Source organism: Plectrocnemia conspersa, unplaced genomic scaffold (genome assembly GCF_051122295.1).
Source record: "Plectrocnemia conspersa isolate PC_06_02 unplaced genomic scaffold, ASM5112229v1 ptg000010l, whole genome shotgun sequence".
NCBI classification, from domain to species: domain Eukaryota; kingdom Metazoa; phylum Arthropoda; class Insecta; order Trichoptera; family Polycentropodidae; genus Plectrocnemia; species Plectrocnemia conspersa.
Genome location: NW_028277174.1, coordinates 9452898 through 9480865, shown reverse-complemented (window position 1 = coordinate 9480865; position 27968 = coordinate 9452898). Strand labels below are relative to the sequence as shown.

The following is a 27968-nucleotide window of genomic DNA, read 5'->3' as shown; positions in this document are numbered from 1 at the left end:
TTAATTTATACACGTTTGTCATTTTGTTAGTGTACATCTGGGAGTGTGTTAGTTAATTCCACGTATTTTTCCATAATTATTTCTGTTGTTATTTATTACTATATATTGCGTTTATAGTAAATTATAGAAAAAATCTTTGATTTATTTTACTACTTTTTTGTATTAGTATGTTTTAATAATTTATTTTTACACTTTTCTATTATTCATTTTTGATTATTTATTTTATATATTCTTTATATATTATTCGGCTTTTGTGGAATATTTTTATCCCTCATTATTTTTTATAAAATTAATTATAAATATTTTTTGTTATATTAATTTATTTCGTACTCTTTAATTTTTTGGTATTATTTTCTATATATTTATAAATTATTTAAATTAAATCAAATTTATGAATACAGTGAAATCTCAGTATAGCGAAGCTCACGGGACCGTAGAAAAAATTTCGTGATGTATTTATTTTATTTTTAATTACCATATTACTACAGAAAAAAATTCGTGATGTATTATTTTATTTTTTATTACCATATTACTACAGCATCAAAATAACCTCTTATAGGATTTCCATTTTTAAGGATACTGTAATGAACACAATAAAATTTTATAAAAAAAAGTTTTGAGGGTCGGCAAAACACATTGAATGTCGCTTGTGAACACATCTGGCACACGGCAAGTCAAGTGCGAACTGAATTCGGAGAAGTACTGTGTCAAATTGTAACGTGATTCTTAAATTCGGGTCAAAATATATCGTTATACTGAAGTCAGTCTTCGTTACAATGAAAACATTTTGTATCAAAGTTTATCGGGTACAAATTCAAGATTCGTTGTACTGGGAATTACATTATTTCGGTATTCGTTACAAAGAGATTTCACTGTATAATGTTTTTTATTTATTATTTCTTCAGTTGTATATGTAAATATATAACTATCTGGGGTACCTAAAAACTGAAAAATCGACCGCCGTACATGTACGGCGACACCGCTTTAATGGTTAAACTGAATGCGCTAAAAATATATATATCCACGAATAGCTAAGAGCTAAGTTGAACATGTGAAAACCATAAACAACAATTTAACAAATGCTTATTTTATGACCTGGTCGGTCATATAATAGATAAAAACATGTTTACCCGGCATGAAAATTTAGCCAATTTTTTACACCAAGTTACACCAAATGTTCCATATTGTTTGTTCGAGCCGAGCACGTGCGAAAATAATGAAAAATAACCATTAACATTTTTTATCAATTTTGAAAACTGCCTTGCAAATTTTTTTATATGCATATAATATGTGTAAGTTATTTAGCGTAGCTGTATAAGGGGAGGGAGGGTCAAAAGGGGCCGTTTGCCCCGGAAAGTAATTGTATTGAAGAAATGTATTCAGTTACAATTTTTTAGGAAGGTTAGATTTTGTATTAGACAAATGCATGGTGGGAGTAGGAAAAGGGATAATTAAGGATCGCCTCAGGCGGCAAACATGCATTAATGTATTTTTGTAGAGATCGAAATAAATGTGGTAAAACTTCCCTACTTCGGATCAATCAACTTATTTTTTAGTGATAGATGCTACATGTGTTCTAGCATTATTATGGTGATAAACGATGCATTTTCTGTTCTGGTTTAAATTATCCAATTGCGAACAGATAATACTTCGATTTAAAAAGTCATAATTCACGACACTGTTAATGTCTCACCACAAACATAAAACATTATCAAGAGTGCAAATCAGTGTCGTTTTTTTGTAATATTATTGTATACAAACCACTGTTCATCGCCAGTTATAATCCAATCCAAGAATGGCAGTAAAAGTAGCACTAAAATACAAAGCTTCGACACTATTCTCAGTTTATGGAAATGTCTTATAACGTTTTATTGATCAATATTGAATTTTCCGTCAGTTAAGGGTCTGCATCCACCAGTGTAGATGTTTGTTATCATCTATCAGGGCAGGTTTCGTTTTCAAAAGAACAAAAATCTAGTCGAAATTTGTTGAATCAAAATCGACTCGTTCGAGTTTTTAACGTATCTTCGTATTTTTTAGTCGCGGTAGTTGCATTACTTCCTATTATTATAAATTCATATAACATGCAATATCGGATATTCACGGTTAATAATCATTTTGTATTCAGGTTTGTCACAGTGCAAGCAATGACAAAAAATGTGTTTTAAACATAATTATATCTTGTTATAGGAATTTCCATAAATTAACCGATCAAAGCAAATATGTCTGCCAAGCATGCTCTTGACAAAGTGCAGTAGTAGAAACCTGTCAAAGAAGTCTGTGAATAGTCGCCAACGTCCGAACACAGACACGCTAAATCCTACAAAGGTTGTAAACAGGCAGACGCAATAAGACCTTTGAATAGCTTTGAAGGTCTGCCTTTATTAGTCAAAGATTCACAGGTATCGAGGGGAACTTTGAACGATTTCACAAACAACAAGCTCTTCTTCCAATTAAGCATTCAAACACCGTCGAGCACAAAATACGCATACCTAATGTGCAAAACGTGTGAAGTTTGGAAATCTTCACTTCCTGCGGATGTACAATGTTGCAGCAATACAAAAAATATTATATGCCTATTCAAATTTCATCATGAACTTTGATGGGAGTTTCAGTTATGAACATCTTATACTCGAATCGTTTAATTAAGCGAACACATTTTCCATTCGTGTCGAGCCACTTACGTGCCATGCAAAGTAATTGAATTTGCAACGCTACCAGCTTCGTGTTTGGTGGCAGTAGCTAGCAGCCGGATCGGCTTGTGTGCTTGGAAGCGAGTGGGTCTTGTTAAAATTATATTTCAATTGAAGTACGCCGGTGGGTGGATAGTGCCAGAGGGCCAGATAACTCGTTCGGTCCAAGTCTTGGAAATGTTCCAAAGCTGCTTAATGACCGGGCAAAATGCAGAGACGGTCTCGCCACCTCCGTTCCCTGCTTCCTACCAAACTCAAATACCGACATGACACACACACACACACAGGTCCCAGAAAGCCGTTGGCATCCCATTCATCGGACGGGATACCGACCGTAAAATCAACTCAATTAGGAAATATCTTCTGTGTCCAGGCTCGATAGTAACGACTGGCACAATGGTACCATAAGTGGTAAACGAGTGAACAAATAGCATACCTGTTGTACGCATGAGAGGTAATGCGATTCCATCGGTGTAAATAAAAACGCGCTTATACGGCAGCGACAGGTTTATGAGTGTCATTAAGATCATAATCGGATATCGGATTTCTTGTCAAGATGGTCTCAATCGACCGTTTATTTTTACATTGTATAGTAAAAGTTGTTTTTATCGTTGTAATACTAGATAAGAGGCATGGTACTTTTCATAGCAAATTTTAGCAACCTAATTAATATATTATTTATAAATTGCGAAACTAAACTTATTTTATATTGAATAAAACACTATGTATCATAATTACCAATAAGCAAAATAAGTGTTACAAAACAAAGCACCCATTTAATAATTTCCGAACCTAACAAACTAGGTGACGTGTTTTTTATATGTCGCATTGGTTAATATTTTATACAGTCGGCGCTAAAAATATGACAGGTGTAAATTTGCACATGTGACGCCAGAGAAGCGATATGCCGAATTCAATCACCGTCGAACTTTTTCAATTATGTATATATTGAAGGTATTGAACTACGTGAACTACATGAATATACTAAACTGTTTATTTATGATATATGTTCATACACACTTTAAACTAATAAAATGTGTTTAAATACATATTCTCACGCACTATTATGTATTGATATCAAACTTACAGATTAAATGGACTTTAAATATTTCAATTTAAACATTTATTACGAAATAAATATGGAACTTTAACGTTATAAAAAACGTTCATTACATACATTATACAATAATTTTGCTCTTTTTGACCGCAGAGATATGATATAAAACGTTTTGTATGTAAAATTACACTCTGATTTAATACGTATCTTTTTTTTTAAAGATAAAATTTATTCTGTTGAATTCATTGATTGCTTATAATATATAGTACTTATTAATTGAATTGAAAACTTAGTTTTTAGCGCTCTTAGTATTTATTATAATTTTTAAGCAGGAGGAGTCATAATTAATATAACAATTTTTTAAGAGTTGTTTTCAAAATTATAGTTTTATTTTTTACTTTTACTTGTGACACAGCATATTTTGCAATTCAATTCAATTATTACTTTTCTGAATCACGTGTAGTTTTTTTAACAACGATTTTATTAAAAGGAAAATATAGTTGTACCGCTCACCAATCGTGAAATAAACTAGATTGCAATAAACTATATTTGCTAGAAAAATTTAATGGCTAATAATATAAACCAGGTTGTTCTTTATTTTGTATTTATGTGTTTATTTTGTTTCAAAATGCGTATTAATGAGACGCTTCTTCTTAACAAAAAATGCTTTTACGGCATTGAAAAAAAATTGTGAATAGAATGTTTATCGGTGGTATCTACTATGACTGAAATACGCAGAATTTAACGCTTATCTCAGAAACAGGTATGCGTTGCAATTTTATGAGATGTTCGTGTTACGTTTTTGTGTTTGTTGTTACAAGACCGAAAAAATTTTATTTCAGTTAATTCCATAGTTCAATCGCGATTATTTTATTTCTAATTATCTAATTTATATGAAAATCCGCACAAAAAAATACGTCCATGCACAATGTATATCAAATTCGTTCCAATCATTATTAGCTATTGTATGTATAAAAAAATCGATAAAATTATGTATTTAAAATTTTCCATCAATTTTGTTGAATTAAATCAATGGCAGCTGATCTTAATTCTGGTGATTTGGCCAAAAAGATCAAAAAGTATGTATAAATAAATTAAGCATTTTCCTTTTGCCACCCTCACTAATCAACAATACGCACAGCATATTTTATAAAAGTAGTAATGAATAATTAAAATAATTAGTTTTTAATTTAATAATATTTTAATGGCAATTAATTATTTTTTGGAAATAATTGAGAAAAAAATTACAAATGTATTCGTATATTCGAATACTTCATCCATTTTTTATTCATTATTCGAAAAATACGAATAATTGAGAACGCTAGTCTCGACCCCCTTTTTTCGAGTCACAAAATTAAAAAAAAATATTCAATAAGAATCAAATAATAACAAAATAAAATTATATTATCAAAATTTATATATATATATATATATTTATGACGGCAGCAGGGGCGAATAAGAGACGGCTTCAATAGCCGAGACAAGATGCAGATCGTGTACTCTCTCAGTCTCCAGATCGTGTCAAAGTCAAATCAAAATATGGTGTACCACTGACCTAGAGCACTAAAACGAATACTTACAAATTTCATGTATCTCTAGTTGTCAATTTATTCACGCCATCTACAATTACATATTTACATCACCGCATTAAGCAGAATGATGGTTTTGTGGATTTTAAGACCAAGAAATTAATATATGTGCGATGTTGATCCCGAAACTCAGCTTTAAATGAGTTAAAAATGTATTGTTTATCATCTTTTATAAAAAAATAAATCATAATAAATTAAATTAAATGATTACATGTTTCAAAATTAAAATCGATGATATTTAAAATTCTAAGGAAAGAACTAATGAAACAGTTATAATCTGCATGCAATTTACCTATTAATTACCTTTATGACTACTAACCTTTTACGGTTCCTTAACATTTTTTTTATTTATGGACCCCTTTAACAGTCAAAGCAACAAATCTTTTCTCATAACAAAAGTCTTTTATGTAACATTCGTTATTTGAAATAAAGACAATAGGCTATTTTTCTCTGATAGCGGACCACCTAAAACCTTTCCATGAACCCCAGGCTAAGAAGCTCGTCGTTGCATTGTTGTCAACTAATACTATTATCTGTTCACTATTAAGACTCAGTCGATATATACAAATACACGCAGAAATCGTTGCAACCAATCACTAGGTATAAATTTAAGAGCGTTGAATATTGTACATGTCTGCTGACTCTTGAAAGTTAACACTTGATTATATCAGTATGTATATTTTTATACAAATTTTACAAATCATACAGGATGGGAGCGTTCAATTTTTAAAAAGTAGTGCATACTGAGTTTCACAATGAAATATTCACTTCTGATTTAGAACCCGGACCCGCTTTGGAAGTCCGTGCGTGCTTCGGGTTTTATCTGGATAGGCACGAAGCGGCGTCACGAGCTAACTGCCCGCCAGGCAATTAATAACTTCCGAGCTCGCCAGCAATATACATACCTATATACACACCGTATACAGCTACAAAATGGAATAAACGATGATGCATGGGGACACGGCGTTAAACAAACGGATTAATTCGCCCGTCAATTATTCAAATAGTGCCCCTTTGATTACACCTGCCCGATTCGGAGAAACATGACCCTAGCCGGCGTACCCCGAACATTTTTGGGATTCATTAATCACATCCACCCGGGGTCTGACGAGCAATCAAACCGGCCAGATGGTGGATCTATTTTCGATTGCCTACTTTAGACTGAATCGTGTTCGCCTTCCATACCTATCGCTCATCAATCAAAGTAACGCTGCCATCCAGGGACAAGTTCAATTGACTATAGAGAGAGTGCGATAGAGAGGGTACGCAGTTAAAAAGGGACGCACGCGGCTCGAGAGACAAGGCGGCGAGCCGAGCGGAATTCAATTAAAACGGGGTTTGTGAGCTGAATTTCAATTTTGTCCATGGAATCGAAATCTTATTTTTATTCCACTCGCGTCTATCTGGCAGTGTAGTAAGCAGATGGAGCGGCGGAGATAGAATAACGGCCGAGGTTGAAATTCTTAATCTGAAATCATGGGAAATTGAAGATAATAAATCAGAACTCGTTTGGCTAGATGCAGTAATTTAGTTTCGGGTTACAAACGTGTGTATGATCTCAATTCTGGATCGGATTTGATGTTTTTAATAATGTATAGATATATGATACTTTTTTATTATTTTGTGCTGGCCTTCTGTGTAGACCCTGCAAGGCAAGGGCAAAGCCCCGACGTCGGGTCCGAAGGCGTAAGCTCTTCGTTTTTTGGGATCTGTCAAAGGGTTCTTAGAACCAAAACTTCTAGTCACCCTTATCTATTTTCTGGAAGCGGTTTGTCGCATGGTCGCCAACTTACTTGCATTGCTTGAAAACGACTAAAATATATACAACCAGTAAATTGATAAAATTCCAATTACTCTTTTTTATGAGAACTAAAAACCAAATGTATTAAAGACATTGCATAAAACCATAATTTTCATTTTTTTTAAATTATATAAAATCACATCCAGTTTTTTCTACCGTGTTATCGGGGAGTCAACTATAGTTTATCACTGGAACACGTATTGTGGATTATTAATGTCGAAGAAAGTGTACTATAATAAAATGTTATGTAATAAAGCCGATTTCAAGAAGTCAATTATTGACATGTTGCAAAAACTAGCAAAATTGCCTAAAAATCATTGTCAAACAATAACAACATAGCCATAAAAAGGGCTCCTTTACTTTGACCATTGTCCTCCTTGAACAAAAATGTCTGAGGTGACCTTTTTTAACTTCCGTATGCCCCTAAATGAACATAAATCTCTGAAATGCCTTTTTTTATCTCCCGCAGCAATCTGTCCTCTTCGAACAAAAATTTCCGATATGGCATTTATTATTATTAGTGCCCCCCTTTAATATTTTAAAAATCAAATGAGAGGAAAAGACAAAAAATATATGATCGGAACGAGATCCAACTTGAATGTTACTGAATCACAAATTTCTAAGCATAGAAAACTAACTCTATTCGGACAAAACAATATTTCGGATAAAATATTTGCAGCCGGAAACCGAAAGTTCCTATCTACAATTTAACGCTTAGCCTTTTATATTTATTGATAAGTAGAAAAATATAAAGGATGCATTAGAGAAATTTAATTAGAAGATTCTGTTTAACTGCGGATGAAACGAGTAAAACTTAATTAGAGACAGTGGCATAATACTTCATCAAATACCGCAGATCTTCTGAAATGTATTCATTGCATTATTGCCTACCTTAATAGGTTATCCGCAAAACACCAATAGGAAGACTTTTAAGTGTGTAAAAAAAGATTTCTGTGTATGTTTTTTTATTAGATTGCGACATATTTGCATGTATATTTTTTCAAACAGTTATCAAGGTAGTGAATATTTTTAATAAATGTAATTTTTACTTTAAAATCTGTTGCTGACTCTCGTTTTTATTCCAAGAGTGTGCAGTAATTTTGTAACACCAAAAAAGGGAAACAAAAACAATTAGGCAAAAGAATTCAGCTCGGAATAACCCTTTTGAAATTCCGCCGATTGTGGTTCGTCAAAAGAGAAACACAAAGAGAGAAAAAAATAAACAATTACTAGCTTCTTTTTTGTGAATTGGAAAAAGGGCACACCGGCGGCCATTACGATAAATGAAGTCACGACGTGCGATGGTGAGACGCTTGATATACGTTTTCCGTCGCGAAGAGTTGAGTGAGGAAAAATTGTTGAGCTTTTCCGCTTCCGCTTTTCAGTTTATTGCGATAATGCTGAGCGTTACAGTAATGTCGTGATCGCGATTGAAGCCGCAAATATGAGATTGAAATGGTGTATGATATGCTTTTAATCATTATACTATACACTCAGGTGAGGTTTGTTAGATCTTCACATTTATCTATCCATCGCGTGAAGCCTTTAGATTACAATTTTCCTTATGTGTGTATGCGCCCCGAGCATCATGGCCGATCGATACTCCCGCATGGCCGCGTCGTGTGTTTGTGTGTCTGTGTTGTTTGAGCATTGTTAACACGCCGCAGATTTATTATTTATTTGCGTCCCGTTCGTTCGTGTTTCTGGCGTTTAATTGAATATTTATGACTGACAAATCGTTTTATTCATTGTTACAGGTAATGGACTATGCGATTGGCCACGGGGCTATTGCTTCATCGCACCGCCACCTCCTCCCGCTCCAATCTGGCGTCATCGACGTGCATATCTGCCCAATTGTGTCACGCGATTATTGTTGATGACCGTAATTGGCCAGTGAGTCACTAGGCGCGATTCCTTCGGTTTGTATCGAATGTCAGGTGACAGAAAAGTATTTTTTTTAAATACTACATTTCTATAAGACCATAGTAATAGAACATTTTCTTGGCACACTCCCCTCAAGAACGATTTAACGACCCACACCTTTCATGATTCCGGTCTAAACTTTAGAGTAAGTTGCCATATTTTTAACACTAGTTTAGTTCACATGTTACTGACGTATCCCACAAAAAGCAAGGGTTGCCCTGAGCTTAAGCTTCACGAGAACTTGCATACAATTCTAATCCAAAAGGCAGCCATTTAGAGCATCCAAGCTTATTTTGAACCAGCAACTCTAGCGGGACATGAATACTCAGGTGCATTTTTGCGTAATATTTTTACGTGTTATCGTTATAGATAACATTTATACAAATATTTCGATTTCAACTTTGCCGAGAATTGAATGCATTGATTTGAAAAGCAAATATGTGTATACTTCCTCTGAAAAGGCTTATTACCTCGCAGATGAAAACCCATGATTTTACCAAATGTATTTGTAGAAATGCAGTTGTGGGTTATAGAGATGAATGGAGCAATAATTAAATGAAAAATATATATTTTGCGTGCTGTGGTGTATGCCGGTGCATTACCGTGGTGTACGCGTCTCATCCATATATCATTGAAATTTTGAAGCATGAAAGCCACCATTCATAAGCATCACAAACTGCGGTTCATCCTTCACAATTGCCTACTTTCATTTATCAAATTCACTATCGACTCAAACAATATATATATATATAAAAGTAAGTGCAAATCCAACGGATATAACATTCCTCCTGGATTAAAGTTTTATCGAAACATTGAAACGAAAGCAATATTTTATTAGCTTTGCCCGTCGTATTTCATGCCAACTAGTTTTGATCATATTTAAGCATTTTCTGAAATATTCATTGCCTTTTCGCGCAACAAAGGTAAACTATCGGCCGATTCGTTTCAGCGCCGGCCACCTGGCAACCCTGCTCGCGGCGCATAATTTATTAAAAGCAAATGTTGCCAGCGTTATTCGTTTGTGGGAAAATTGCTTTTACTATCACAAAATCGTGGGAAGCGACTTCGCGCCATTGTAAATGTCAGCGTTATCATCGTCCGATTCATTAATCATTCTTCTGTGTGTGTAATACAAAACGCGCGATAATCGAATTGTAAACGCAGTTATTATTATTACAACTCACTGTAATGTAATTGAATCGCATATTGATCCGCCCACTTTGAGTGTCAGGGGATTAAGTAATCATACAGTAAAATATTTATAAAATGCAATTATTTTTTGATTTAGAAATTCACAAATCACCCACACACGATATTGTGTGTTAATAATAATATCTGATGGAATTATCATTATAATATTAATTTAAAAAATAGATGTGTAAATTATGTATATATGGTATAATAGGTATAATAAAAATGGGCTCTGAATATAATCACGCGTAGATACTTAGCATATTAGAATATCAATTGATAATATAGAATCATTGTAAGACGACACATATGTTGCTATTGTGCAAACCTTACAATTTACCTTACAAAATATGTTTATTTTCGTAGTCTTGTATCACGTAGTCTCCAAGTCGTCTAGAAGATCTGGTTGAACTCCTGGATTCTGGCGACTTGCGTTAGTCTGACGTGAAGTAGAAAGCATCTGTTTTTTTCTGACTAAAAGTTATTGATGTAAGTGAGTTTAGTATGCCGTGTTCTTTGCTTTTCCTACTTCTGATCGTTGGGCCAATGCGATAATTTGTGGCGGAATTTGTTATTAATTGTATACTAAATATCATATCGACGAAGAAAAAACACAAAATAATTATACTTCGTTTTATTTAACAGAGTCACTTTGAGGCTTATCTCGTACTTCACAGCAGTATTTCATTGGTTCGCTTGCGCTGAGCAAAGTTGTCATATACGTTCCAACTACTTCATTGTTATTCCGACACTCGCAGCGCACGGACACCTTCAAATTCTTGTCGCTATACATAACTAAATGATAAAGTTTATATCTTTCACTATTTCACCATAAAAAAATATAGACTTGAGTTTTTCGGTTCAGAATTTTAATACGGTTGTCATGTCGTTAGGTCAAAATACATCGATCAGAATATAAGCGTCCAGAATAAATATTAGATGGTCAGAATTTATATTGGACTGGTCAGAATTTATAATTATTTTGTCAGATGGTCAGAATTTTTTTTTTCAGTCGGTATTTATTATAGTTCATTTGTCAGTATTTATAAAGAATGGCCAGTTTTTATATTAAATAATCTGTATTTTAACCTCTAGGTTAGTTTTATGTTGACAGACTGTCATTATCAATGTGTTTGGTTGGGTACGCAACATGACAACACAACAAGCCAAGCGTGCACTCCGCCGCCGCCCTTTCGTTATTCTTGCTGCGTTCGTCGCTATGAATACCTTCGCGTCCTACATATAATTATATAGTCACGTTGAGAGTTATTCATGGGGTATTCATTTTCTGACGCTCAACGCTCGCTCGCACTTAGCTTGTGCAACAGTTTATGTGCAAGCGACATATTTTATAAGATATTTCTAAAATAAATATATTTATATTTATAAATATCATAATATTTTTCTTAATTCAAATGATCGTCCTATATTTTTATTTTAACCCTATGCATTTTTTTCTAACCATTTGCCATTTATTCTGACCCTGAATAATATAATATAACTCGACTCTAATTTGAATTAAATTCTGGCCATTTCATTTGTTGCCTTTAAAATATTCCCAATGAGAGATTAATCTCGTTTAGTTTTTAATATATCGTGAATTATTACGCCGCGCAGTGAAAATTCCAGGACCCTCAAATGTTATAATTTCGTTCAAGAAAATGATGTCACCTAACCTTGATAGTAACTAGAATTACATGGACATAAAATAAATTTAAACTATGATTTTTTTAGTATAACATAAAATGTACTTAATTTAAAAAAAAGTTGAAAATATATCTTGAACAACAAAAAAATGCTTTAGCCTCTTTCAATCGAATTTAGTTATCGAGATGTTTATCTGTGAGTCTAATACTATATTTACTCAACCTCATAGTGGATATTGAACACACGCTAGTAGGTCTCAAAACATTGCATTTATTCGAAATCAGGAATTTTTCCCTTTTATTAGTTGTTGAATATGCTACACTAAGTTCCCGTGAAATTTGTCACGTCCATTCGTATACTCAGAAACACATTTCATATCCAATATACAAATGGAACTTTTTATCTACATATAAATTTTAATTAAATTTTCTAGTTATTAGTTATTGAAATTCTCATCTAGACACAAGATATTAAACCAAATATGGGACTCTTGAGTGATTAATGTATATTGTAATATAACTTAAAAATAATGTGTATATGTTACAGATCGGAAAGGAACACTTATCATTACCAATCTGTTTTTTTTTTAAATTATGTAACGGCTATTAAATCACTCAGATAACTACCTCTATCGTTTAACGAATCGCGGTCGTTAATAAGCCGTTATTTGTTTGTAATGCGAATAATTATAACATTGAGCAAAGGCAAATTGTTGTTATCGGCCGCGTGTAATGGCGCAACGTGATAATAGTAACTGTCGTCGATTATGCACTTAACCATACGTTCGCAGTACGTTGTGTTTACAATGTGTATTATTTTATACACATTACGATGTGTGCATAGCGTTGTTATTAAATTTCGCTCGTTTGCGTCGGCCAGAAATTGAATAATAACGTATGTGCGCGGACGTTTTTATTGCACACCGTGTAGGATTAATAAATGGCGGTTCGGACGTGTGGTTTGCTCGGAAAACGGTTATTTAATTAACCGTGTCACGTTAACAGCGCTGTTTGTTTGCATGAAATGTGAAATTGTGATTTACGGGTCAACGATGGCGATTAGATTGCATCATTACAAACTAGGCAATTATGAATAAAAAAATTGATTTGGAATTGTGTATATAATGTATGCTTTCCCACGGTTCATAAGTTTTCAACTTCAACATATATATTTTTACTATCTTTCTTCGATGACTTAAAACAATTTTTAACCTCTTTTATCGCTCGCGTTTATTTAACCGCCCACGCTATTCGAACTACATAAATTCAAAGATTATATTCACATCTGTAAGAAATGGAATTCAAAGAGGAGATAAACGAGTCTGGAGTCGACTATAAAATCGAGTTGGTTAAATATATACATTTAACTATACACATAATAAAACACGCATCGGGAATACGTACAAAGCATTTTCGAATAATTCTCTGTCTATTCAGGTTAACGTCTTTACCACTAGATAAACATAAAATGTTTATATTGATTTTATAAAACATATTTGCCAAAACAATATCAACTAACTGACCATTTGTGAAAGCTAGTAATGAAAATATTTACTGGACTGTATAAAACTATCTCAAAAGTCGTGGTTATAAATTGGGCCGAATAATTTTATTTTTCTACATTAAATAATAATAGTTTACATACCAAAACTCAGCTTCAAATGAATTCAAAAGGTATGGTATTCATATTAGTACCTATAAAATAATAAAAATAAATATTTTTAGAATGTATTTATAGCACGAAATCAGCATATAATTTTATATACATTATGTATATGTTACAGTAAATGTGTATTACTGATAAAAATATATTTTCACCGGCTTTTTAGTGCAATCATATTGGAATATATTTTCACTGGTAGATATATATTTTTACTAGTGAAAATATAATTTGATACTGATAGGTGCTAGTGAAATTATATGTTGCTCTAAGTCATGGGTCAGCAAACTACGACTATTTTAATCCGGCCCTTGAACTAAGATTAGATTTTACATTTAAAACTTGTCAAAAAATTCCAACGAGTCGAATAAAGAAGTTGCGAGATGTTACTGTATGCGGTGGTCCCATTGATTTGCATTCCACTGTGATGTTATGGAATTACAATATAATTCGACAGCGTCTTCAGTGTCCCATGTAACACTTTTTGCTATATTACGTTTTCATTTTATAACCCGTGAATATTTTTCATGTCACTGTTTAGCCAGATAAAAATATAGTGGTCTTTGAATGTCGTGATTTTAATGCAGAGTGGAGTGTGAAATATTTGACAAATTATTATGTTAATTGTGCGATGCCCTTATGTCTAAATTAATACAATATATGTATTACAATACTAAGCACCATTGGAAAGCTTAAAACAATTTTTTTCGTGAAAATAATAAATTGGAAAATGAAGCTTTAACTAAAGTCAATTTGCGAATAGCTCATTTATTAATTAATAAAAAGAGCCTTTTACCGATAGAGAATTAATTAAGTCATGTTTGGTGTTACAGCCGAAGAAAATTTCCGGTAAAAAAGATTTATTTCAATTCATCAGTCTTTGGCAAAAGCAGCTATTAAAAGGTTAAATTAGGTTTTCTTAACCCTTTGAAAGCGGAAAGCGACTAAAGTCGCCCAATTGATTTTTTTAATCTCTTGACGCAAAAATCAATAAAAAAAATGCTTTTCAAGAAAAAACTTTTTTTGGTGAATAAACATAAAATATCATTTTAAATTAATAAAATTTAAAAAATCAGAACATTTAAACACAGTATCAAGGTAAAATTTGCATTTTTCAAAAAAAAAAAAAAAAATATTATTTTTGATTAACGCGTTTAAAGGGTTAAGGCGCAATGCCAATTCATAACAAGTTAACTTTACAAAATTGTGAATATTCATTGAAGAGTTAGGTAAAAAGTACGGCGTTTTAAAGGCTTCTGAAAATAGCTAGTTACTGGTTTATACCACCTTGTTTATTCGATGATTCAATGCTATGTTTGAAATTACTAAAGAGCTAGTTTCCATATATAGAAAATATTTTTAACAAAGTTCACTGAGGGGAAATCGAGTAAATTGTGACACATACGATGGTGTTGAAAATATTCGCGAAATAGTTTAGTTATATTCGTTGTAATATTCACTTACAGATACTTTGTAGAAAACATCTCAATCTATCATGTGTTATTGAACCAGTTAATAAGCAGTGAACTTTTTATGTTCTCGTGATCTTAATCTTCAACAGTTTGTGACTCCTTTTTATCAGAAATGAAAGACGAATATTATAACTTGCTCTAAAATACAGTAGTTCGATGGCTTGGTCAATGTAAAATTTTATTAAGATTTTTGAGCTCTGAAAAGCGCTTGAATTTTCTTTAACGAAATAAATATAATATTGAATACTAAATAGCTTTGCAAATTAGCCTTTGCTGCAAATATTATTTAATTTCTTAACGAATTTACCTTAAGACTACAAAGAAATTTGATTTTTTTAAGCTCACTTTAATTTGGCTTTCTGGCCCGCCAAGACTTTAATATTTACGATTTGGCTCTTCACAAAATTGGTTTGCCGATACCTGCTTTAAGCTATTATTTGACAGGCGTACTTGTTTTTAGTAAAAACTGTGTCTATATCGATTAAATGTTTAAAAAGTATTCAACCTGGGTTATTGAAGCTAATTAATTATCAGAATAATGCCTATGCCTATTCATATTTTTATCGCCTCGTTACTAAATATGCAGAATGGTGTGATTAAATATATCACATGCATCTTATCTTATAAAGTCTTATCTTATAAAGTCAATTCCGTCCCCAATTTACAGTGTTATTGAAGGGTCTACTGTATTATCATTTGAATATATTCCGTTTTTTTCTAATTTGAAAGAAAGAACGAATCACATCGTTTCTAGTGACACTTGAAAGGACCCGGATAATGAGGATGCGTCAATGACTAGGCAGACAGGACGCGTACGAGTGGGACAAGAAAGGATACTGAAAGACCAATAAATTCATTATAACCCCACCGAGCGACGACGATGACGTCTTCTGCTAACTATACAGACGATTTAATTGAACTGCGTCCTCTTCACCGGTCGGCTGTTGAACCGGTATTCCTTTTATCTGTTCGGTGACCGGACCCAAGTGGTCATCTTACCACTTAGCAGACCGCCTGTGAGGATACGAAGTATGCGTGCGTGGAAAATAAAGCGAGATGGTTATCATGGTGGCCGGCTGGCGAAATCGCCACAATTATCCTATTATCGCCGCGAGATGTTGTGATAATCTGAGGTGGGATAAAGGACTGGAAGAAGCTTCCACTTAATAATAGATTCGACTGTTTCCGAATCATTATCCGACAATGATTAATGATATACGTACAAAATATCTCACTCGTTATATCGTTAACTCATATCACGTACGCGTTATGTAACTACAGCATTTTAACACTTTTTTACTTATGTGCGTACGTATAAATTAATATTTTTTATCGCCTCGTTACTAAATACGCAGTATGGTGTGATTAAAAAATCACGTGCATAATAGGAATCTTATCTTATAAAGTCAATTCCGTAAGGAAGAGTATACTATTATATATTAGCACGAGCTCATTGTTTCGTTCTCTTTGTTTATATAAAATTCAGTTTTGTTAAAACCTTGTAATCTTATATACTAATTAATGCTAGATATATACAATTAAATATTTCTGTTGATAACATTGTTTGAATGGTGTTTCAAATCATAATTTTTGAATCACCCTGTCCCAAGTCGTGCAGAACGACTGCAATTGGCTCGTTTGTACCAAGGCGGTGTTTTCTCACAGCCAACTGATTGACAAGTCAGTTAAGACAAGCTGACATATTAGGCATTCGACGGAATGAGTATTGGATGCCAGAAGTGAACGGTCGGGTTATTAGTAATGGATACTGCTAACCAGATGAAAGTGTCGGTTATTGCAGCCAGGCAAACCGCAATGACGACAAGCTTGAAATTCTGCACCGATGACATACAACGTACAAGCTTGTAGTACGCTTTGTTTTAAATAATGCGGCTCGTCAAATGCTGAAGATCTCTGTACACAGACGCTGTGTACATAGTTGGCAAACAAGTTGGGAGTGCTGTCTTGAAGTTTGTCGCTTTAAATGCGCTTCAAATATTTTGACCTCTTGTGCCGCGAACTTAATTGGCTTCTCGTCATTGGAGTGACTTTTGTGTCAAATGTGTTTTTTACTTATGACATTTGAGCTAGCAGTTGAATAGTTTTGTAATAAAATGTACTTAGCATTTTGTTAAATTTATATTTTCGATAATTTTTTTTATTAATTATGGTAAATTATACATAATAAATAAAACTCAGTTTTATTTATTTTCTATACAAAAATCATTTAAAAAAAGCTGACATATAAAAAATGGTCTTTCATTGTATTTTTTTTGTTATATGTATTTTTAATAGTTATCTAAAAAATGTTTTAATTAGTTCATAATTAATATAATAATAAACATGTTTTACCAGTTCACCCCGAATATACATACTATATGTACATATATATTTTAAACAGGAACATTTAATTGTAAAAAACTAATTCATCATAAAATTCATCATAAAGCATTGAATGAACTATCGAAATTAAAGTAATTGCTTTGTACAACATTAACATATAATTTTATGGTTTTAGGAACCGTATGCTAGTTTACAAAATTTACTGTAACGAAGAAAACGAATCAGTGTAAAATTAATTACAACAGACCATACGTCACATAATATCAAAAAAGGTTATTTTGTAATTTTTCTACATATAATATTTGATTTCTCACACAATTTTTCAAGAGGCAAAAGTCCACGCGAGAAAGATGTAGCCCATCTGAGTCGTTCGACTTCAATGAATCCGACGACATCGTGTTCTTCATATAGTTCATAGAGCTCATGATTATAACGACGCCGTCATATGCCATTCTTATAGATTGGGCTATAGATCTTTCTCAGTACCTTCCACTCCATCGCCTGCAGCCTTTGATAGTCTGCGGTGTTCAGAGTCCATGTTTCCTATAATAATCGAGGTCTTATATATTCTAATTTTCGATTGTCTTGACAGACGTTTAGATCTCAGATGTCCAAAGAAATTTATAGATATAATACTCTTATCCAACTAGTTGTTTATGTTATTTGAGGCCGTTATTAATGATCCCAGGTAGCTCATCCTCCGAATCGACTGTTATGTAGTCCTGTTGTGCACCCAGTTCTCTTGAGATCATCGTATATTTCGTTTTCTGTGTATTGACTCTCAAGCCCATTTCTTTCATGCGCCAGAATTTGTATTGACTTGGTATAAATGGTCCATATAGGTTTAATTTCGAATTCCAGATCACCTTTTAGAAAGCGATGTTGAAGAGCAAGCAAGCAAGTCTCCCAGTCTCAGTCCATTGCTGGTATTGAATATTTCCGAAACATAATTTTGTATTAGGACTCGGTACTGTACCTGCTTTATTATGAAATCGTGTGCCTGATAAGTTTATCTGGGATGTCAAATGCCATTGCTCTGTAAAGCTTTTCCTATTTACCGGGCTGGTGATTTTTTCGGACACGAATTTTGCTGACAACAAGACTTCAAATAGGCACTGTAAAGTATTTGTTCTCTTGCTTGTGATGATTCAAATATATTAAATTTTTTCTCCATTAATCAGTGAGATGTTTATTTTTTACACTATTCTCTCTAAGATTAAAAGTTTTTTTCTCTAATTGGATATAATCTATGAATTCTAATAATTCAATGGAGTCGCGAGGGTTCTTCGAATTCATCGAGCCAATAAATAATCTGCGAATAATTTTTTTCTCGATTTTACATATTTCTGCTTTTGAAGAATAACTAAAAAAAGTCAGTTTTTGATTGGTGAAATGTTCTAGATTTTGCAAAAATTTAATTAATTACATCAGTGTCTGTTTTTTGGATTATTAAATTTATCTTTAATTGCCCGTTTAAATTTTAAGCTTAGCTCAGAATTAATATTTTGCAATTATAGTCTTAACAAAAAATTTAAGGTCCCTTCAGCTGTCAATAATGTAACCTCTTCTCTACTAATGTACTCTATAGTGATTTTCAGTACCCCTTCAGCAATAATTAAATATTCTTTATTACACAGATCACTGAAATTTAGGTTACTTAGTGTATTTTTAACTTGTTTAACGGTTAAATAAATTTTTCTTTATAAAATAGATCGTAAATATAAAAATATACTAAAGAGAGAGAAAACATGTCACTTTGTTATGAAATGTGGTGGCAAATAAAAAAATTCATAACTTCGTTGGAAAAAATCCTACATAAAAGTCTGTCGAACGAAAAATGTTTAGAAATAGAAACTGCATCTAAATAAAATTTAAAAAAAAGTTTTTTTTTGTCATAATAACTTTTTATTTAATTTATCGGGCTGCCATACAAACTTATGTATATGAAATTGGCGATTTTTCTTTGTTTTTCCAGATTCATTTCCGCAACACATGACTATAATACGCTCTTTAGATGATTTCAAAATTTGAAAATAATTAAAAAAAATAATATTTCAAGCACAGTTAATCCGCACCCGGATAATCGAGAGTTTACTGTAATTAAAAAAGAGTTGAAATATGTTGAATATTGTAGATAATTTTAAAATCTTTAAATCGTCGTTATATAATAAACATGACTACTAATGACATATTTAAAATTAACATCCAGAGATACATGTTAATATAAGTACTATGTAAATTAACGTTATATCAATTTTCAAGTACAGTTTAACTGAAGTATAAATTCACAAGTCATCGCCTTTAATTAGCTTTTTCGGTTGTATAGTTGCCGATTAACGAGAGAGATTATTGAGATACTTCCTTAATTAGTATTGTATTTGGGAATTAAATTAAAGAGTATTTTTGTCAATATAAATGACACGCTTTATTGTCGATGCCAGGATATTGTCGTACCTGTTATAATAATATTCTGACGTATAAGATCTAAGTTATAATATAATAAAAAATCCCATCTTCACCATTGATTTATAATGTGTTAATGCGTCGATTTCTATTTCCATCAAATTAAAGTTTTTATTGTTAATAAATGTATTATTTTCTAAGTTGAAATCGTATTACGAGCCATTAATCCTTTCTCACGTTTTGTCTACAGCAACAACCACAAAAAAATCGCGTTGCAAGAGTTATTCGTTATTTATGCACATGCAATTGCGCCGCTAGTTCTTCCGAGAGCAATTTACATAACAAAACAGTCTTCATTCTGCAGCTCGCATCGAATCTTATCCTTTTTCTCTCGACCTGCGATTGTTTTCTCTTTCCGCCTTTGATGTTCGGTGAGAGATTCAACTTTTCTGGTCAAAGTGTGTGTGGTTCGGCATCAGTTTATGGAAGCGTTAAACGCTATTTGTACACGCACGGTTACATACTAATTACACCGCAGAGTCCATTGACCGTGGACTGCATTTCGATGTGTATATACCCTTACCTGTGTACACCTGGTATTTTTGAACTCGATTAAACCGATCGGCGTTTAATGAAATCGTTTACAATGATATGTAGTAATGCATACCTAAATTTTAATTAATCATAATTAACTCCCATCTTCCAACCACGATAGAAAATTGAAAAATTATGTGAAAATTAAAAACTTTTTTGAAAGGTGTAACTATTATAGTTCTGTGACCATTTCTTCACAATGTATATTAATGAAGAAAAAAGTGAACCAGGAACCCTTTTCCACGCGTCCATTCACCATACTCACCTACTCTTTATGCGCAATGATAACAATAATAATAGTAACGAAGGTTTAGTATTAATAAGACCGGTTTTATTATCGGAGGCGCTGATGTTGAGTGAATATAAAAGGGCTCTGATGTTTATGCCGGTCTCGCTTTACGAGGCGCACTCAAAAGCCACTCGGTTATCCATAGAAAAATACTCGCGGTGGTAGCCAAAAGGAGAAATAGCTACCATGTTACCACTTTGTAGCACCTCTGCTCCACCTCCTCCCAGCCCACACTCCAAACGACTCACCCTCGAGCAGGCGGGGGTAGTCGGGCGGTGGCAATCGCGACGCTAGAATTTAGCGCCGGTTGTAAGCAATGTTTTACGAGCTCGTTGCGCTAAAATGGCGGCGGGAGAAAACAAATTTTGTATGCGCACAATGACCGCGTGTATAAGTCGATTGCAAAAAATAAACAAATAAATTATATGGCAAACCGATCGAATTTTTTTGTGAGGGGAATCATTCATGCTGGTCAAACTGAAAGGATATAGCAGTCGTTTGTGTATTATGTATATACATACATATGTTTATTTTATTTAAAGGGTATTTTCTTAAGAAATTTATATGATAAAGTATTCTAACCTTTCGATTACTTAAGTTTAAAATACTAATAAATTTATTTGTAAATATTTTTTAAATAAAAATAAAACACATTTTACACATTACAACCTAATTGCATATGCAATATATTATAGGGGGAAAAGTATAAACTTATAAGTTTTATTTCAAAAACCGATACTTCTCCTAACATCATTAAAAAATTTACTATTTTAATATTAACAAGAAATATAAATAACTGTTGATTGATGCATCGTTACCTCGTTCATATAATGCTATGTAATACAAGTGTGAATTATTTATGTAGATATTTCATCGTAACAAAAAGGCCTTGTAATTAATCATTCAGTGATAATTCAGTGTTATGTGTGCGCAACTGTCAACGTATGAAAAAATTTAAATTAGTACATTATTTGCATGTCTTTCATGAAACATGCAAAACAATACTGTCTTCGTTGAATTATAAATCAGATGTTAAGAATATTGATAGCTTAAATTTATATGTAAAACTCTTGAATCAATTTTAAAACTTTCAAGTCTCGGTTCTAAAAAGTATGCCTTATATTTCAAAACACACTCGGTACTATTTACAATCGAGCAGTAAAAGTCGGGAGGCCGTTAAACGAACCATTGTTTCCGACCAGGTCGCAATCGAGTCCGATTCCATTTCCTGGTTTGGTAACGAGGTTCTGGCCGGCCGAACGTTGCCACTCTTGGACCGATTACTCCGTCTATTGATTAGATGTGCGACGATAGCGGTTTGCCACCGTGGCTTTTACGGTCGCCGCCAGACGTAGTTTACCACCAGCCCAAGGGCGGATAACATGAACCCACTTCCAAATAACCACATCATTGTAAAGTACTTGGATCGATTCGCCAGACCTGAGTTTACTACTGATTTGTTCAACTAAATGCCGTTGTTCTAAATAATATTGTATCGTTTTGATTCACATTGTAAACTGTGCAATTATATTTAATAATCCGTGAAATAGAATTACGGTATTGAGGAAGTGAAAGAATAAATGTACAATTGGAGAATGTATATTAATTCAATAACGTATCTGAGACTTTGTTAATGAAAGTAACACGTAGCCTTGTGATAATCACTGTAAGATTAAACTGAAAATAATGTAATATTTTTGATTTACGAGTATAATTCGTCCCGGAAATGTGCTCGTATTTCTAATCAATTTAATAGTTTTATTGTTATGGAAATTAAAACAATTTTGTCTTTATTTACTGGTACGACCTGCCGACGTTTATAACTTAATAGTGTAAAATTTTGTTTCTCACTCTGATTGCGTCAATTTGACTAGACGCTATTCGGATTGCATTGTTTGCCGATGTACGCTATAGATTTGCAGGGTTGTCTAGTCGGTGGATCTGTAAGGTGGTTACCACAAAACAGGCTACTAAACATCCTACACGAAACTGCGCTCCCCATAAAAGTAACTAATGTGTTTTGTTTTTAAATTATTGTACTAATTGATGTATGTTTTTTGTTTACAGGGCTAAGATGGTGCATGCGGGCGCCGCACTGGGCCGGGCGGGGCTCCCCTCAGCGCGCTGCGTATGGCTGCCCCAATGAGAGACCCCCCGCTGGACGGCGGCCACCGAGCGAAGGTGGCAGACGCGCGCGCCGCGGGCCGCACCGATCAGGCCAACAACTTCGAATACGATGACAACGAGTGGGACATAGGCATCGGAGACCTGATCATTGACTTGGATGCGGATATAGAGAAGACCAGGGAGGGCACGCCGGGCGGCGGCATGGCGAGTGCGGCCGGCCCCGGCAAGGCGGCCGCCAAGATGGGCGCCGACCACTCGGCGACGCTCGACAAAGGACTCAAGATGAAGATAAAGCGGACCAAGCCCGGCGGCAAGGCGTCCGAGGCCAAGCACGAGATCGTCAAGTCCGCCGAGCTGAACGGCGGCGCAGGTGGCCAGAGCGGCGTGGACGAGGGCGCCGTTCCGGTCAACGCGACGGTGACAGCGGGAGCGGGAGCGGCGACGACGCCGGCTCGAAGGGCTTCCGGGGCGCATCGTCGCGACAAAGCCAGGGACAAGCATCCGCCCGAGGTGAACGGCGTGGCTCAGGCCTCCGCCGTCGCCGTCAACGCCGGCGGCAGCTCCGCGGCCGCTCAGGCGCTGCAGGAGCAGCCGATGGCGACGGCCAACGTCGTCGCCGCTGTCGCCAACGCCAACGGCACGGCCGCCCAAGCGCCGACGGAACCACCTCCGGCGCCTTCGGCTCCTCCGCCGTCGGCGCAGGTCGACTCGCAAGACAGACCTAGACCGTCTCCACCACCAGCCAAGAGGATCAAGAGCGAACCTAAGGTGAGTGCACCCTTGATATTTTACCAACCTTGTTTCTTTTAGCGTCCAGTGTTTTAGTAGGCAGGAGCAGAGATAACCCTGCACAAGTTAAAATCCTTCATGATATTGAGTGACCATAGTGAGCTAAACGCACGAAAAATTTAATAGACACTTATATAAACATTTTATTCATCAAATCATCCTAAGTATACAACTAGCCCGGGCGATCCTTAACTTTGTCCCCCCCCCCCATACAATTATCTAATATAAAATCTGACCTTCCTAAAAATCTGTAATTAATGCATTTCTTCAATATGCCAAAACTTTCCGGAGCAGGCGGCCCCTTTTGATCCACCCCCCAGACGCGCTACACACCCTTCACATATTATATGCATATAAAAAATGTGCAAAACAGTTTTAAAGTTTGATAAAATATGTTAATGGTTAATCAGGTATTTCATTTTTTAAAAATTTTAAGATTTTAAAAAACTGACCACATTTTTAGGACCAGTCAAAAATATTTTCATCTATAGAGGCGGCATTTTATTACCGGACGGGTCATAAAATTAGCATTTGTTAAAGTGATGTTTATTTTTTCACATATTCAACTTAGCTCTTACCTAGTCATGGATATATATGTTAAGCGTTAACAAATAGTTCTTCCATCGCGAAAATGCCGCCCCCAAACCATTGCCGTCCGGGGCGGTCCGGCCCCATTGTCCTTGGTGCAGGGTTATCACGGCTTCGGTTTACCTAATTATTTTGGGCGTAGTTGTACTTTTTATATTTCTTATCATCAAATAATGTAATTCGGCTGCGAATATCTTAAAGTGATATAATATTCTTATTATTCTCATGGATAACGTATATTCCGAAACACCCTTTGCTGGTATTTCGGAATATATAAAAACATATTTTCTTTTTTTATTGAAATACGCAAAAAACTTGAAATTTGTAATATATGATCTTAAAAATAATTATCAATCTTTTTATATATAAATATTTATTAAAATATGCGTTCAGATTTTACACTACTTTGGATTTAGGCATTCATAAACAGGTTCATAAAGTAGAATTTTCCTAAAACATTATTAATTCTTATATCAATTTTTCTGATAATTCTGTTAACGTTTGCATGTTTTTATTTTATTTTTTAATTCAATAATATATACATTTTATTAAAAGGTGAGTTAATGAATGGTTTCCAGATAGCCATATTGTTTTATGACTCTCGGGATTTATTCGACCTTCAGATAACAGATGTTTGCAAAAATATCTCGTTTGTTATTTACTTTCCGAAAACACGTTTCTACAAAGCTTGTCTTTATTATCAATTGGCGGAACGTAGGCGAGAATCTCTTATTAAAAGCTCTCGCGTAGTTGATTTATTATTACTTTTTTATGTTAGGCGTGTCGACAAATCGAATCACATTTTGAGATTAAAGTCAAAATTGAATCCTCCGTTCTTGGAATGCGAATAAAGGCATGATTTTGGCATGCTAAATAATTTTTCCCAGTATCTTGCTAAAACATTTTAGTTTCGATTATTTAATAAATACTTTGAATGCTTTAAATTATTCCAGTTTGTTGCTTTTACTATATTTTAACATACATTTTAAAAGAACCAAAAAATGTAAAACTACACCATAAGTCTTTATACATTAGCAAACATGTGTATTTTTTTTTATAAATTAACGTTAATTTTACGTCGATATTTTTTGTTTCGATATTTTTAACCAATATAAATCAACAGTGGTAGTGGAGATAAAATAATCTCAGTTAAGCTATATTATGCTTTATGAGTTTTAACTCGGTCATAATGCGACAATAGTATTTAGATCCTTACAACAATTTTTAGGTGGAAAAAAATATTTTACAAAAACGAATATGAAAAATGACACTTAAAGAATTTATTGCTTCCAAAAATACCTTATTTTTCGAATTAGATATAAAAAGTTGATAAACAGGAATTAGAGAATAATTGTAGAAAAATATGAAGAATATATAATTGAGTAAAAGTATTGCTCATTATATTGTTAACTCATTTAGACCGTACATTAAAAAACGGACTTATGGAACAACCTGATATATATTCTTCCAATATTTACTCATCGATGATATATCACATCTTTCCCCCGTAATTCTAAGAATTTTCCCACGAATCTTACGTAGCATAACATACTGTGCACATTTCTCGCGGTACTCGGGGAAACGTGTTCCTTTGCAAATGCCATACGACATGGAAACACAAACAACCTGCCAAAATATTTAAATGTCAATAGAGCGTCAACACAATCGATAGCAGACGTCTCGCTACAGCACGTAACGGAGAGAAAGATATCCGTCGCTTGTTATTTCCATCAATTCGTGAGAGGCGTCTCGGAATAAAGATTCGATATGGCGAAACGTCTCCATAATGTAGATTGTCGTAGCACCGTAGCGCTCTCGTAGCACAATTATCGAGCGTCGTACGTAGTAGCTCGCAAACGGCGCCGTTGTTAGGACGCCGCTGCAGCGTTATTAAATTGAGATGAAATTTCTCATTTCACTTCATTGTGTAGTCGTTCTCGCGTCCGCCCCCTTTTTTCCCTTGCCCTCTGAAATAATTCATTTCGGGGCCCTTGCCCCTCCCCATACCTACCCCCTCGCGACGGTACCCGTTTTCTTTTGAGCCGAGTTCCTTTTTAATCTCGGCGTCGAGCTCTTTATTCCCTTTTATCCCCTCGGGCTTTCGTCGTTAAATTTGTCAGCCGAAACTGTGCGTTCGCGTATTTATGAAATATCGCGCCGGGAACAAAGCCTTCTACACTATATATACACATATATAATAGCCAAAAATTAAAGGCTCGCCTTTGATTCGCGGATAAAGACCGAGACCGACTCTTCATTGTAATTTCGCAAGGAATAATCGAAATCTCCAGCGAAAAACGTCCTCGCTAATTCGTTTAAATAAGCGATTATCGTTCATATAGCTTTTAAACATTCGTTTAGTTCACGACCTGTTTTTATGAAAGCACTGTACTTATTACAAATATAATCACGTGTAAAATTGTACGCTAATTTCAAGGTCTGTTTTTTATGTATATTTTTAAATTTTCAATAAAAATCTTTTGCTTTACTTTGATATTGTTTTGATGTTTTATTGTTATATATTACATTTTGCACTTACATAAAGCTTAAACAATACATTTTAATTAGCCAGAATTCAATTGTAGAAATTTAATTAAAAATGATATTTGAGTATTTAAGCAAAATGTATTTAAAATTTATAATGGACGATATAAAATATAGTAATGATATAAATCGAGCTATTTTATCTCTGTGACGAAACTGTTGTACGGTGTAATTAGTAGTAAATAAATGTCTAGTCGGCTGTTTAAAGAATGTTATTTTATTGTGACTCAGGAGCACTTTTCGCTGTTGTCTGCCAATTCGCGTGGAAGCAATTTATCAAGTTTTTTGTTCGACCAATTGCTCGATAATGTCTCGAAGCTGTTGAATTATGTACACAAAAGCTTTTATGGACAATATTTATACGTTTGAAAGTCCCATTCTTCATAAAAAAATCGTATAATCAGTTTTATTCACATTTATTTACGTGCTTGCGTGAAATATTGTATGTAATAAATATGTATATTTTAATGGACAATATGAAAGTTGTGTAGGAAATAAAATTACAAAAAGCACCTGCAAAAATAAACACGCTTTATACACAATATTTTATTTGTATGTATGTTACAGCGAGTTAGGGTTCTCAATCGAATATTCGATTATTCTAATTATTGAACTATATTAATATTTGAATAATTTATCGAATATTCGTAATATATTCGTTTATACTATCTCAAATGAAATTTGAAAAAATCTTAGAATAAATCAATTTGTATACTTGAGCAACACAAGTAGTCGTTTTCTCTCTCAATATACCCAAGTGACTAATGCAGCTTCAAAATTCACGGTCCTTTATGTGATTTTATTTTGTTTCGAAAGAAATGCGAGACAATGAGGCGCTTCTTTTAATAAAAAAAATGCTTTTATACCTTTCAGAAACAGTTGTGAATAGAATCGGTGGTGTCTACTATGACCGAAATAAACAGAATTCGTTCGTTGAATAAAACAAAATGTTAGAAAGAACCACCATTATCTCAAAAACAGGTGTGCGTCGCAAATTTTTGTGAAGTTCGTGTTACGTTTTTGTGTTTGTTGTTTCCAGACGCAAAGATTTTATTTTAGTCAATTTAATAATTCGATCGTGGTTAATTTACTTAATTTATATGCAAATCCGCACAAAAAAACGCCGATACAGATCCGATCTTAATGTAAATCAAATTTGTTCTAATAAATATTAACTTTTGTAATTAATTGGTTAAATAAAAAAATATTGGTAAAAAGCGAGAAAAAAATTACGAATATATTTGAATATTCGAATACTT

The 27968-nt window shown here is 33.9% G+C and overlaps 1 protein-coding gene across 4 annotated transcripts in view; it reads left to right on the top strand.

The window, feature by feature from the left end:
- sbb (scribbler) overlaps positions 1-27968 on the top strand; it is a 264527-nt gene that overhangs the window by 47090 nt on the left and 189469 nt on the right. For all 4 annotated transcript variants that reach the window (XM_088195524.1, XM_088195522.1, XM_088195523.1 and 1 more), the window contains exon 2: positions 22729-23556. In XM_088195524.1, the coding sequence (XP_088051650.1) occupies positions 22792-23556 (765 nt within the window). In that variant the 5' untranslated portion in view covers positions 22729-22791. The remainder of the gene's footprint in view (positions 1-22728; positions 23557-27968) is intronic.